This window comes from Triticum urartu, chromosome 4 (assembly GCF_003073215.2).
Source record: "Triticum urartu cultivar G1812 chromosome 4, Tu2.1, whole genome shotgun sequence".
In the NCBI taxonomy this organism is placed as follows: Eukaryota; Viridiplantae; Streptophyta; class Magnoliopsida; order Poales; family Poaceae; genus Triticum; species Triticum urartu.
Genome location: NC_053025.1, coordinates 422,669,677 through 422,684,971, shown reverse-complemented (window position 1 = coordinate 422,684,971; position 15,295 = coordinate 422,669,677). Strand labels below are relative to the sequence as shown.

At 43.5% G+C, this 15,295-nt stretch overlaps 1 protein-coding gene across 1 annotated transcript; it reads right to left on the bottom strand.

Annotated features, from left to right (window-relative positions):
• Window positions 1-2,348: 2,348 nt before the first annotated feature.
• LOC125553894 lies at window positions 2,349-3,146 on the bottom strand. The gene has a single exon (XM_048717545.1). It carries the CDS (start codon window positions 2,982-2,984, stop codon window positions 2,535-2,537), a length of 450 nt encoding a protein of 149 aa, XP_048573502.1. The 5' UTR covers window positions 2,985-3,146; the 3' UTR covers window positions 2,349-2,534.
• Between the last annotated feature and the right edge of the window lie 12,149 nt (window positions 3,147-15,295).

Sequence of the window (15,295 nt, the reverse complement as noted above, 5' to 3'; positions counted from 1 at the left end):
AACCTAATTGCATTTTCAACAAAAGGTTCACACTTGTTTACCTTTTTCAAAAATATTTGGATTTTTTTAAAATTATTTGTAGTATCTTATTTTGTTATTTTTCCAATAAGTATATGGAATTTCAGAAAATGTTGCAACTTAGAAAATCAGGTATAAAATTTGAAATTCTGAATATTTTTTTGAAAAAAGGTATATTTTTTAAAACACTAGCACTTATTTTACGCTTTGAATAATATTCAAAAACACGGACAATTTTTGATATTTCAAACAAATTTGAAAACATGAACACTTTTTAATTTTACGAACATTTTTTGAAATTTTGAATAATTTTTTGGCAATGCCGATCAATTTTTCAAAAATGGGAACCATATTTGCAGAATATAAAACATGATAAATAAGTACCTAAAAAAATGTCACGCCATGTGCATCCTTGATGGGCCGGTCCAGTCGGTTGTTGCCTACGACAGGTCGACTATTTGACCCAGTTAGCAAGGACCTCCCACGAAAACGCGTATGTGTGCACCAGTGGACCGCCTCCCCCCCCCCCCCCCCCCCCCCCCCCCCCCCCCCCCCCCCCCCCCATGTAACAAGCATCCTACGGTTTTAAAAGTTAGACAAGACATAACTAAATATCATCTAGATGAAAATTAGCAAATCTATTATAAGAATGGCCTTTTTAATCCAAACAAAAAATGCACAAACGTATGACAACATAAAACTAACTAAAACTGTTTTTTCTTAAATTTCTCCTAAATCCCGATCTAACTTAAATTCTTCTAATCCAAACAACCACCGAGGTGTCCAAATGCAATTCAATCTTTTGTTTGATACGTCGGTACCTTAACCATACTACTGATCATAAAGCTGCCTCATACTATAATATTTATTAGATCTAACTTAAATTCTTCTAATCCAAACAACCACCGAGGTGTCCAAATGCAATTCAATCTTTTGTTTGATACGTCGGTACCTTAACCATACTACTGATCATAAAGCTGCCTCATACTATAATATTTATTAGATCTAACTTAAATTCTTCTAATCCAAACAACCACCGAGGTGTCCAAATGCAATTCAATCTTTTGTTTGATACGTCGGTACCTTAACCATACTACTGATCATAAAGCTGCCTCATACTATAATATTTATTAGATCTAACTTAAATTCTTCTAATCCAAACAACCACCGAGGTGTCCAAATGCAATTCAATCTTTTGTTTGATACGTCGGTACCTTAACCATACTACTGATCATAAAGCTGCCTCATACTATAATATTTATTAGATCTAACTTAAATTCTTCTAATCCAAACAACCACCGAGGTGTCCAAATGCAATTCAATCTTTTGTTTGATACGTCGGTACCTTAACCATACTACTGATCATAAAGCTGCCTCATACTATAATATTTATTAATGCAAACATTGCACGCAGACAAAGAGGCATCATATATAACTTGTTTAATTAATATGAAACATGAGAGATTTTCCACACAATAATCATGCTATTTATTACTCCCTTCGTTTCATAATTCATGTTGACAAAAATTATGAAACAAATGGAGCAACTGGCTTTTTTTATATATCTTTAAAAAATAGGATTAGTGGGATCGTATCTCTAGTCGTATAAAAGACTTTGTTGGTGTTGATGGTGTGTCTATCATCCGTCATTTCCAACCATCAGATCTACATTCAATGATTGTGAGGTAAGCTGTGACATTTTTGTAACAAGACCCCACTTCTCTGCTTCAATTTATAGAAAACCCTCATTTCCGACTATCAGATCTACATTCAATGATTGTGAGGTAAGCTGTGACATTTTTGTAACAAGACCCCACTTCTCTGCTTCAATTTATAGAAAACCCTTAGTATTTTGAAAGCAACTACATCCCTGCCTCACATAAAAAAACAAGGAATATATTTTGAGTGTAACCTAATACGAGTATATTTTTAGTGTATTGTTTTACTTTGGATCCATTGCAACGCACGGACACATTGCTAGTAATAAAACAATTTTAAATGATAAGTGCCGCATGTGTGGCATGAAGCACTCCGGCTCTGATGTTTTCTACAAGTAAAATTATCGTTCGAAAAGAAAATGTAAACCTAAAAGATCTTGAAACTTGTCAGCCGAAAAAAAAAAGTTGCCATGCTTGACAATTAAGTTGCCGTCCTCACGTCACTAAACTTGCCATAAAAAACCTTGGAGTTTGTATGTGTTTGTACCACCCGTGTGATATTTATCATGATCCAAAGCAAAAGAGAGTAGCTTGATTCCAAACATATACGAGCATAAATGAAAGGTGATGCTGCCATGACGGCGGGAGAAGATCTCGAACAACAAAGGCAAAAAACAAGTAAACGAAAATATGTACTAAGCTCTCGTATCAACATGACATTACCATCTCCAGTACAAGTCGATCGAAAATCGAAGAAACATGAAGCATGACTGTAGACAGCAAATTCACACATATGCAAGTGATGGATTGGATGGCATGCCGAACCGTCGCCCGCCACGAGGTGACCGATCTCCGATCCTACCAGTAGTCTGGGCCGTAAAGCAAGCCGGCGCCTCCCGTTTGGTCATACATGCTCTGGAACGGCGGAGGCATGGCTCCGGCGCCGGCCGCGTAGTCCGCCGTGGACGGCATCGCCGGCGGCAAAGCCCGGGCGCCCGCAGCGGCCGTAGCCCCGGCCGTCGGGGAGGCGCGCCCGTACGAGGAGTAGGAGGAGGAGGACGAGGAGGAGTAGTAGGACGGGACGCCCGGGAGGTCGTGGTCGGCCACGTTGGAGTCGCGGCCCGTGAGCTCCTGCACGATGGCGCGGAACTCCTCGGCGCTGGCGGTGAGCATCATGGGGCTGGAGATGTAGACGACCTTGATCCCCTTGCCGCCGCCCTTGCCCTTCCCGCCGCCCTTGCCGTGGTGGTGCACCGGCGGCTTGGAGATGCCGTTGTGCTGCCCGTGGTGCACGCTCAGCTTGTCCATCCCAACAATCTCGATCGAACACGTACAGCAGCAGCAGCAGCAATGAGACGAAGCCAAGGAGAGCGCGCGATGAAGCTGAAGCGGACTGAGCGATCAACCAGCTGAGCCAAGTTGGTTAAGCTAAGCTGCTTTGGGGTGAGGAGGTGATGGGGGGTTTTGTTGGCGGGGCGTTTATATAGGGTTGCGCGGCCGCAAGATTACAAGGTCCGGTCAGGGAGACGATCTTTGTTTCAAGATATCGCCACTGCGCTTCTGTGGCTGTGGATTGGCCCCCGCAGGTTCCCGGAATCCGCCGGATAATAATTTTGTTGCGGGCTCCGGCCGGGCCGAATTGTGGCACATGGGGCTTTGATTGAGGTCATAGGGCGTGACGGTTTCGTGCGCATCGTACCGTTGCCTGGGAAAGTTGGTGAGTGGGTTGATTGGACGACCGGCGCGGGATGATTTTGAGAGCGAGAGGTGAAGGTTCCTGGAAAAGCAGGGCGCTGGAGTTACATGGACGTGGACGTCTGGTTACTTTTGTGTGCGTGACCGTTTGTTCACTTGTGCATAGGCTTGTAGCACTAGTGTATCTGAAAGGGGGTGTATTAGCCTTTCAGTTCAAACCATGCAACATCTCGGCGGTCTTCCTGTTCCAGTCCACGTACGGCTCCACGGAGAAAATCTGTTTGGCGCCGTGGCGATCGGCATTGATCGAGATGTCTCTTCGTTTCTCTGTGTGTACCACATGCACGTGCATCCGTAGTGTGAATTTTCCCGTGGCAGGAAAGTGCCTGCTTCCAGACCATGGGGATACACGTCTGAATTTTCTCACTGCCAGTTTTAATTGATCGATATAAGGTTGTTTCAGAATGGGGCTAGTAACGAAGTACTAATTGGTAGGGGAATGCTTCTGCACCTCACCCTACATCTCGCGCATATATATCCCCGTCAGACTGATGTTATAGCTACCAAATTCGAACTCAGTCTAATTTCAAGAGGCGCCACTAGTTAATTAGATGGAGCAATACGGTTTGGGTTCGAAAAACATAGATAATCAGTCAGTTTCTCATGCTCAACCCACCTAACCTGCCTGTTGTGGAAAGAATCCAAGTAGTAGTATATATTCCAACTAAAAAATGTCAGAGTCCTTGTCGATTTTGGTTAATTAATTATTTTCCCGGTCCAAGATTTTGTGGCCGTGTACTCCCTCCGTTCCAAATTACTCGTCGCAGAAATGGATGTATCTAGAACTAAAATACATCTAGATACATCCATACCTGTGACAAGTAATTTGGAACGGAGGAAGTAGCACTTATAGGATCTATGATGGGACGCCACGATCGTTGGCATTCACCGGCTGGGCCGGCGCGTGCTTCTTCTATCAGCTGAACGAGCAGGATGCGTGGTCAAAGCTCAAGCTCGCCGACCTTGCACTTCCAAGTTCCAACGGAGAACATGATACGTGTCTGGATGATTGCTTGTGGAAGACGTACAAGTACAACAATGCACGCTTCTACTCGTATCCATCGAACGAACTCGCGTGTCAGTGAGACAGTGACTCGCCGGATCGGTTAGTTTTTTCACTTGAAGTTGAACACCCGGGCTTACGTACGTGTTGCGCAATCGATGACGCCTGAGTGTTCCCGTCATTTGGTAAGCCGACCAGAGAGTGATCAGCACCGGGGCGGGGTGAATTGGAGGAAGGCTCGGGAAGAAGACGGCCGTTAAATACTCCTAGATCGCAATGGCGCGACACGGACGCCAAGGCCTAAGGGAACTACGGAGATGGACGGGGGAGAAAGAATAACCACCAGCCATTTTGGTCGGAACAGTGTGATCTTGGTCGATACGGTAGGAAGGACATGCTGAGGCGACGTCCAGGACCAGTCCGGGCGAAGTTTCCTCGCGGCAGCGATGTCACCGAAATTCCACTCTTAGTCAAGGTGCGCCGAAGGTCCCTGTCGCCCGATCGCCATCGAGGTATCCAGGAAGGCAGCGCCCCATGCACATGTATCCTTGTTTCTGACCCTCAAAAAAAAATGTATCCTTGTTTCTCTGAATGTGTACACCTGTATCCTTTTTGTGCAAGTGTGAGGTCGCTGATTTGGAGCCATGCATCTTGGCGTCCGGATATCATTTGCTTCACTATTGGGGTGTCTTGCCCATTTTTCTCTCTATTCCAGTTACCAGATTCATTGTTGAAGTTCTGGGATACGCAGGAGGGTCGATCGTGGACCACGTGCCAAGCTTAACGTGGAGAAGTAGACCAAAGGCCCCGACCAGTTATTAATCGAGGGTCAAATATATCCCCTCAATTAGCTGCATCGTTAGGACATGACGTGGCGTTTTAAAGTTTGTTTGATAATATGGAGTCAACTCGTTGCACGTCGCTCGGTCAAGTAGATAGTGTAGTCAGAGAGTGATTTCAACTAGTTAGTTTATTTAACCACTTTTCCCTGGAAAAAGTGTACATCGGCCGATTACGTAATCCCTTTGTAACACGAGAATTTCACAGGAAGAACGTTTCCCGCAGAAGGTTATAAAATCCTTGCACTGATTCCAGTCACCAATGTCTTTGCTGTAAAATACAAAAAATTCCACGACTATGTAGGCTGATTGATGTTTTGGCCCTTGATTAACAAACTCATCGGGGCCTTACCAACGTAACTGAAAGAACTCGGTCTCTGAAAGTTGTTCCCTGGATTGATAGCTTCAAACAATACTGGCATATTGACAAGTGCAGCTTGGTCAGATTACTTCTTGATTAACATCACGTTTACAGATGAACACAACCGCACCTACTAGTTAAGTATGTAGCTAGTGTCACCTAGTGAGGTTTGATCATGTCACTGATTACAGCAGCGAACGCACGGCAATCATGTCAACCAGCTTGATCAATTAACAATGCATGCATCCGGACGTTGCCTGGCTAGCTGGACCAGGTCTGTCGCGTTGAGCCTCTCCAATTTGTTAACAAATAGGTCAACCATGGTTGCGTTGGAGAGCTAACTTTTTGATCCCCTAGAAGCAATGCGTTTCCACAACCAACACGTAAAAATAGTTGCATATATTCATCGCTCAGCTCATCGGTACCTTGAAGAGAAAGAAAGGGGGGTAAACTCCAGAGACCCAGCTCCGCAGCGTGTTTTTCTTGGAATCGGAAGGAACCGAGTAATAAACAGTAGTAAACAATGCGTTTCCGCAAAGGACCTTGAGCCACAGATCAGTACGCGCACAAGCTAAGACAAAGAAATCAAAGAGGCTAGCTAGACTCTAGAGCACATCCTTTTTGTCAATCTGATGAAGCGCGAAACGGTGCCAGATCCGGCTTGGTGGCACGTACTCCTACTACGGAGGAGTAGTACTTAGCAGCGCGGCAAACCCGGTCCCTGGTCCATGGTTGGTCAAGAACTGTTCAAAGTTTCGGACCGACGGAAAATGTCTCCCCTGACCAGATTTTCGTCAACTGCCTACGACTCAAGCAATGGAAGCAGCATAGGAGTACTTCATTATTGGTCCTCCGCCCTATCTCTCTATTATCTCGCTATTTTATATACTCCAAGAAGGGGAAATTAGTTATGTGGTCACCCTTGGTACGTCTAGTTAACTATGCTAGCTTTCCAGCTCAAAAATGAAAAACTAAGCTAGCTTTGGAAGACGGCATAAACTAGAACCTAACCTAATCCATCACCGTCATATCCGAAAGAGTCCTGGAAACTAGATGGTTTGTTTAATATGCCTGACCTTCTAGAGGCTGCGGGATTTGATGACCTCGTGTGCAACTAATTTGGTGTTCATGTCACACTCAAAAGAAAAAGTTGATGTTCATTTCGGCGGTAAACTAATTGATGTTCCTGTCTTGGAACTTTGTAACCACAGGAAACTGAACATTTTATTTTATAGTGTAAAAAACGCCCTTATATTATGAGGCAAAGGAACTAGTACCAAAGGTATAGCTTTTAGGCGGTGGATCCTATTTGACACTTACGGTTTTAGTTTTTCTTTCTTTTTCCTTTTCCCTTTTCTCTTTTTTGTTTTTTGTTTTTCTTTTCTCTTCTTCCGGGTAGATGAACTGTTTGCAAATATGTGAATGTTTTCTTCAAATAGAAGAAGTCTTTTTGAAATTTTATGGACTTTTTCAAATTTGCTGAACTTATTTTCAAAATTGATGAACTTTTGTTTTCAATTTTGTGAACTTTTTTCAAATCTATGTTTTTTTCAATTTTGATGAACTTTTTTCAAAACCGACGAACTTTTTTCAAATTTGATGATTTTTTTCAAAATCAATGAACTTTTTATGATTATTAAACTTTTGATCAAATCGGTGAACTTTTTCAAAATCGATGAACCTTTTTCAAACTTGTAATTTTTTTTGAAATTTCATGAAATTTATACTAAATTTGTGAAAAATTTCAAATTCTTGAATTTTCTCAAATATACATTTTATTTATTTATTTGTGTTTTCATTTTCAAATACTGTTGACCAATTTTTTCCCTTGAAATGATGATCAAATTGTTAATTGTAGCTTATGTCCTCCTCAAGTATTGTTTCAGAGGATATATTTTATCGATGATATTCGTTCAAAATTAACAATTTAGTTCACTAGCTTTTTTACTTTTGATTCTGGTTGTTTTTTCTTTGCCATCTACTTTAGAATCCAGCTTGAAAACAGTTCGTGAAAACAGTAACGAATCGAGACCTGGCTTTAACGAAGGAAAAAATGATTCGCTAAAACGCTTCCAAAACCAGTCGTAAGTTGGGCCAAAGTAGAAGTAGCCCACAAGTCCTTGCTGCAGGCACAGCTTCTCCTAATCGGCATCGAAGGGGAGCAACTAGTTAACGAACGCTTCTTTGGGAGCCTCGCAACAATTAGCGTCACTTGGTGCGCTTCCAGCCATTCGCCACGTGTCGCGCAATGGACGCTTCTTCTGGATTTTGTTTTTATTTTTATTTTTCCACACGCGTTTTCGACTTTTTAAACAGGTTTTTTCGACGTTTTGGTTTTCCTCGGTCTTCCTTAACTTTTCGAAAAAAAATCGATTATTTTTTTTGTGCGGAAAAAACACGTTTTGTTTTTTTTTCCGCGAAAGTCACGGTTTTTTCCCATGAGAGGAACGGTTGTGCTTTAGCGAGAGTCACGGCCGTGCCTTTCGGCAACGGAAAAAAATACATGTTTTCTGTTTTTTTTCACGAGAGTCACGGTTTTGCTTCTGCGAGAGGCACGGTTGTGCTTTCGCGAGAGTCATGGCCGTGCCTCTCGGAGAAAAAAAAATGTGTTTTCTGTTTTTTCCTTCCACGAGAGTTACGGTTTTGTTTCCACGAGAGGCACGGGTGTGATTTCGCGAGAGGCACGGGCGTGCCTCTTTCGGAAAGAAAAAAAACATATTCCCGGTTCGGTTTTTCACCCGATTTTTTCCGTGAAAAAAAGTTCGTCAAAACCTATCAACATGGGATCTAGTTTTGAAAATCTCGACGCGAGGAATCCAATGATGAAAACGGTTCGAGATTTGGACACACGGTTTAAAAGATAAAACGTTTTGAATAAACGGATCTACTAAAAAAGAAAAAAACTCTCAGGTTGCGACAAGTGGCGCGCTGCATGTGCGCCACTTGTCACGGCTTGAAAAAGTAAAGTGTTCTTTGCAACGAGTACTTCTTAAATAATGATTTCGAGGAGCTCCGTTTTTTCTTGAGGGGTGGTTTTGCTTTTTACGTGCGGGGTGTGTCCAAATTTGAGGTCATGGGTTAATTCAAGCCTGTTATCTGGCACAAGGTATCCAGGCCAGCCCAACGTTCATATTAGCCGAAGGCTTTTCTTCTACTAATGTTTAATGTATGTACCTGCACCGCCGTGAGAGCTACATCTCGATTACAGTGAGAATAGCTCTCATCTTGTTGAATGTTTTTCCTCCTCTTGTTGTTTCTGCGCCGGCCAGTTTACTGTGTCTTTTTTACAACAATTTTTGTCAATGGTTTTACTTTTCCTTTTTGGTTTTATTTTGTTTCTTTCTGTTTTCCATTCATTTTGCACTTGTTTCTTTATTTTTTTCATTTTCTTTTTCTTTGATTTCTTTTGTTTCTTTTTTGATTTTCATTTTTTTCCTTTCTTTTATTTATTTTATTTCTTTTGGTTTTCATTTTACACTTTTCATATATGTAAATCATATTTTTCTAATACATACTCCCCCGTCCCATAATATAAGACATTTTCTGACACCAGTGTAGTGTCAAAAAACGTCTTACAATATGGGAAGGAGGGAGTATTTAACATTTTCAAATATAAGATTAACATTTTTTAATACATGGTCAACATTTTTTCTATACTCGTTTTAAACATTTTTCAATTGCTTGATTAATATTTTTCACATACAAGATTAACATTTTTTAATACATGGTTCACATTTTTTCTATGCACACTTTAGCATTTTTCATATATAAGATTAATAATTTTTAATACATGGTCAACACTTTCTCTATACACATTTAACATTTTTCAAATGCTTGCTTAATTTTTTTCAAATACATCTTTATTTATTTATTCAAATGCTTGATTAAAATTTTCTAAATACATGATCAAATTACGCACATATTGTATATTTGCTGTATAAAGTATTTTTGGTATACATGAAATTTTATTTATACACATTTAACATTTTTTTAAATGCTCGTTAACATGTTTTAATATAATGTCAACATTTTTTATACACATTTTAAACATTTTTCAAATGCTTGATTAATATTTTTTAATACATGGTCAATATTATTTTCTATACATATTTTGAAAGTTTACAATGCTTGATTTACATTTTTCAAATACAAGTTTGACATTCTTTTCAATACGTGGTCAACCGTTTTCTATACACATTTTTCAAACGCGTGATTAACATTTTTTTCAAATGCTTGATTAAAAAATTTAAACACATGATCAACTTCTTTCACACATATTGTGTATTTTTCATATACATGAGAAATATTTCCTTTATGGACATTTAACAACTCCAAATGCTTGGTTAGCATTTTTTTCAAATATTTTTATGTAATGTGTCTTTTGTAATATATGTGTTTTGAATATTTGAAAGTATAAACGAAACTAAAAAAGTGAAAACAAAAAAACAGGAAACTAATCAATAAAAGTTTCATCGTTGTGGATGGAACAAACACGACGATCCAGAGAGACGTTGGTTGCCGAAGACTGAGAAAGAATAGAAAGATGTGTCAGTTGCAGATGGCAACCGAACGATGATTGCGCAAGGGGAGATTTCCATCTGATTAAGGAGTGTGTGCTAATTAATCACAACACTAACCCTAATATATGCTTGTCCATGTTCACACGACTTTCCAAGTAGTACCATCATCTTGAAAGATTGTCCATTGTAGTACCATCACCTCGAAAGGATTCTCCTTCAAAAGTTCTTCAATTCTTATCCTTGATGAGGATCTGAAACATAAACTCACAAAGAGAAAGAGTGTAATATGATGCTTTGAACAGACATAGTTCAGGAAGATACTCGCTCTAATTCTTGCAAGTCCCGAAATCGTCGCATACCAATTTCATGAACATATTTCTAGAATATATAAGTTGGTAGAGACTTGGTAAATAAATCAGCAAAATTTTCGCATAATTTAACTTGCAAGTTTCTTATTTCCCCGCTTTTCTAGAGTTCATGGGGGAAAACAACTTAGGAGCATTATTCTTAGTGATATTGCTCTTGATGTAACTTGTTTGCATCTATGCAACACAAGACACATTATCTTCATACATAATTGCAAGTGATTCTTCACATGACTGTTGTATGTGGTCTATAATTCTTTGAAGCCACACACATTCACGTGATGCCTCATATAATGAAATTGTTTCAAAATGATTGGTGATGTTTCCACTTGTTTCGAAAAATTCACATGCTATGGTAGCCCCACCATGTAGGAACACAAAGCCGGTCTATGATCACCCATTATCGGGATCAAATTAATGGCGAACATCTGTGTATCCAATCATATTAGAGTCTTAATTTATCTAGAACTGGAAAATAGGCCATGATCATATGTGCCTTGGAGGTATGATTTTTTTTCACGCGTGACCAATGCTGGTTGGTGGGAGCTACGTTGTGTCTAGCAATTAGATTTACTGCAAATGCAAGGTTGGGTCTTGTGCAATTTGCAAGATACATGAGTGCTCCAATGACACTCGAATATGGAACCTCGGGTCCCAACATTTCTTCTCCATCATCCCTTGGCCCGAACATATCTTTCTCTACGTCTAAAAAATGAACCACCATGGAAGTTTTAGATGGATATGATTTTTTCATACTGAATTTCTCAAATATTTTCTAGACATAGGTAACTTGGTGTGCCATGATTCCTGAGGAAAGGTGCTCAAGTTGAAGACCTGAGCAAAATTTGTCTTTGTCCAAATCCTTCATCTCAAATTCCATCTTTAGGTGATTGTGTACTTCATCAACGTCTTGTGTGTTGCCAATGATGTTGAGGTCATTGACGTGTACTGAAATGATGCAAAATCATGTAAAGGACTTTTTGATAAGACACGTGGGCAATCATCATTTTTGGAGTAACCTTTCCGAAGAAGGAACTCGCCGAGTCGGTTGTACCACACCCATCCCGACTACTTTAAGTCATATAATGACTTATCCAGTTTACATAATACATGTTGTATTTTGCGCTTGCATTCATAACGTAAGTCCATCAGGAACCTTCATGTGTATATGTCCTAATCTAGTGACCCGTAAATATACGTGGTCACAACCTCCATCAACTGCATAGATAGACGATTTTGCACTGCCAAAGATATAAGGTATAAAAAGTGATTCCACTCATTACATGAGAACATGTCTCGTTGAAATCAATGTCGGGTCTCTACGTGAACCCCTGTTCCACAGGCCTTGCTTTATATCTCACCACCTCATTGTTCTCATTCCATTTCTGGAGAAAACCCCATTTGAACCCCATAGGAAAAATATTGGGAGGTGTCGGTATTCTTTCAGTGAATATCTTTCTTTTGTTAAGCGAGGCAATTTTCGCCTGTATTGCATCCTTCCATTGAGGCAGTCGGAGCTCACGATTGTCCTTGTATAATGATCATTCAGAATGGTTTTTGTAATTGTAATAGAAAAATAAATGTCGAAAATTATAGACTTACGGTCGAAAGATTCTCTAGAATCGATATAGTTGGTGAAATTCCATGCACCCTTGATGACTCAATGTGATTTCTCAATACACGTGAGTCTAAGTGTTTCGATTGTCCAACTAGTGTGTGCAAACTGAAGCTAGATTGTGAAGGTTTCCCTTCCACTGGGTGTATACTATCCATCAGACGATTGTCAATGTTGAGTTGACTTACATTTACTGGCTCCGAGGATTTTCTCCTCGATTTCCTTTGTTGCTTGCTGGAAGCTTATTCCAGGTCATAGGTTGTACATAAAATGATGGGGACTCAAAAATGATGGGGACTGAGGTGACTCGGGAAGCGCCCGCGGCGAACGCCGCGAGCCGGCCACCGGTGCCTGCAGGACCTTCTACGATGCGTGTAGGGGGCGTTTCTGGGTTCTCGCGGGCTCGGACGACGACGGGGATCCCGCTGACAGATCGCCGGCCGACTACTCACCGACGCCATCCGACGTGATCTGCGACGCTTTCAGCCCTGGGTACTCGGAAGAAGAGGTGGCCACGTTGGTCGAAGACATTGTGTTGGGCGATGATCCGGCGCGGATCGGGCTGCGTACAGAGGATAGGGTGGAGGTTGTTCGCCGGATCATTCACCGGAGGACGGCGGCGACTGCGATCCGGCCTTGGAAAGGACCTCTACCTAAGGTATGCATCCAACCCCTGACTTTGTCAGATTTTTTCCCGCAAGATGCCTGGACTCGGGTTGTCCGTAAGAAAAAGAAGAGGAAGGGGAGATCGGAGGCAGCGCTGCCGGCGCCGGAGATCAGCACGACGGCTGAGATCCGGGCGGCTAGGGCTGCTCGTTTGAATTTCATATTGGGCCGAGAGGGGGCTGTCGATGAGCGAGCCGGCTGTGAGCCCGTGCGTGGGTATGTGGCCCAACATGGGGGAGCTGAGGAGGGGCTTAGTGGACCGGCTATCAATGGGTATGTGGCCCAGGAAAGCCTGGATGCTCCTGCTGTGCATATCGGGCCATGCAGGGACGACGATCATCGCGATCGATCTTCTCTGCCGCCGCCTAGGGTTGCCAAGCGTACGGTGGTGCATGGCTTTCCTCAGTGCGTACCTGGCCATGCCACTCGCATTCCTCCTCTTTCCATGGCTGGGCGGGGGAGCGCTCCTTCCGCCGATCCGAAGAATCATGTGGGGGCCGGGGCGGCGCCGGATGAACGTGGTGGCGGTCAGCTAGGGCAGCGGCCGGTGCTGCCGGCAGGGCGTGGCGCGCCGCCGGGGCTGCGACCTGGGGCCGTTGCAGGGCATGGAAACCCGCCAGGCCCGCGACCAGCGCTGGCGGCGGGCGCGATACCGGCTGCCGGTCATGGCGCTCTCGAACTTCGGCCACCGCCGCCGGCTTTGGCGCCTACGGCTGTGGGGCGCGGCGCTGCTCCGCCGAGGCCTCCGACTTCTGCGGCTGTGGGGCGTGGAGCTGCTCTGCCAAGGCCGCCAGTGCATGCTTCGGCCAATGGCCCTCGGCCGGTTGTCCAGGCCAATGGCCCACGGCCGGTTGTCCAGGCCACTTTTGCCGACGTACAGCCTCGTGCCGCGCCACCACCTCACTACGTCGCGAGGCCGACGCAAAAGCGCTCGGGCCCAACGCAGACGAGGCAGAACGTGGTGGCTGGAGCGTCTAATGATCCGCCCCGGGGACAGTTGGGGGACGATGGCTATGATGCTCATGGGGATGGTCAACACCGTGGATCGTCATCTACGGGAGGTGGTCGTGGTTATGCTTGGCAGAGTGATGGTTCTGCTGAGAGGCCATTTCTAGGCCCTCCGGGCGGTTTTGTCGAGGGAGCTTCAGGACCAGACTACCGACAGAGAGGTGGCTACCTGTGATGCCCTCGATTCAATCGTACACTAATCATACACGCAAATGTGTACGATCAAGATCAGGGACTTGCGGGAAGATATCACAGCACAACTCTAGACACAAATTAAAATAATACAAGCTAGGGGCCTCGAGGGCTTGAATACATAAGCTCGAATACACAAGAGTCAGCGGAAGCAACACTATCTGAGTATAGACATGAGTTAAACAAGTTTGCCTTAAGAAGGCTAGCACAAAAACAACATCGATCGAAAAGGCAAGGCCTCCTGCCTGGGAGCCTCCTAACTACTCCTAGTCGTCAGCGACCGTCACGTAGTAGTAGGCACCCTCGGGGTAGCAGTAGTCATCAGTGGTGTCGTCTGGCTCCTGGGATCCGCCATCTGGTTGCAACAAACGGGTATGGGAGAAAAAGAGGTAGCAAAGCAACCGTGAGTACTCATCCAAAGTACTCGCAAGACTTACATCAGATCTAAACTAAGTATGCATCTGTATCAAAGAAAATGGGTTGTATCTGTGGACTAAACTGCAGAATGCCAGAAGAGAAGGGGATAGCCTAGCCTATCGAAGACTAACATCTTCAAGCATCTTGCAGCATATGGAAGAGTATAGATCAACATAATATAAAGTAGTAGTAGTGTTATCAACCTCGGCCAGAGATCCTTTCTCGACTCCCTGCGAGAAAGCAATCCCAGAGCCATACTATCCATTTCTCATCACAATCCATTTCTCATATCCATTTCTCATATCCATTATCCAGTTCTAGTTGTATCGATCGGGATACAACTCCAAGTGTCCGTTACCATAGGACAGACTATCGATAGATGTTTTCTTCCCTGCAGGGGTGCACCAACTTACCCACCATGCTCGAATAACTCCGGCCGGACACACTTTCCTGGGTCATGCCCGGCCTCAGCCAAACAATACGCCGCAACCCAACCTAGGCTTAATAGAGAGGTCAACACGCCGGACTAAGCCTATGCCCCCAGGGGTCATGGGCCATCTCCTCGGGAACTCCTGCACGTTGCGTACGCGGCCGGTGAGCAGACCTAGCTACCTCCTTCAACAAGGCAGGAGCCTACACAGTCCAACCCGGCGCGCGCCGCTCAGTCGCTGACGTCTATTAAGCTCCGGCTGATGTATATGACGCAGAACGCCCATACTATGCCCACGTGATGGTTAGTGCTATCAGGCCAAAGGCCCCTCGGATCAAATATCCAAATCTTAGTGGATTAGAAGCACGCGGTAACGAGCAGAGACTCACGATTGATGTGACCTCGTCGCCCCGTCTCGAGTACATTGCGGCAAGGGCTAAGAATGCCC

Coding starts and splice junctions, on each gene's coding strand:
- LOC125553894 (XM_048717545.1), bottom strand. CDS start 2,984: ATGGACAAGCTGAGCGTGCACCACGGGCAGCACAACGGCATCTCCAAG.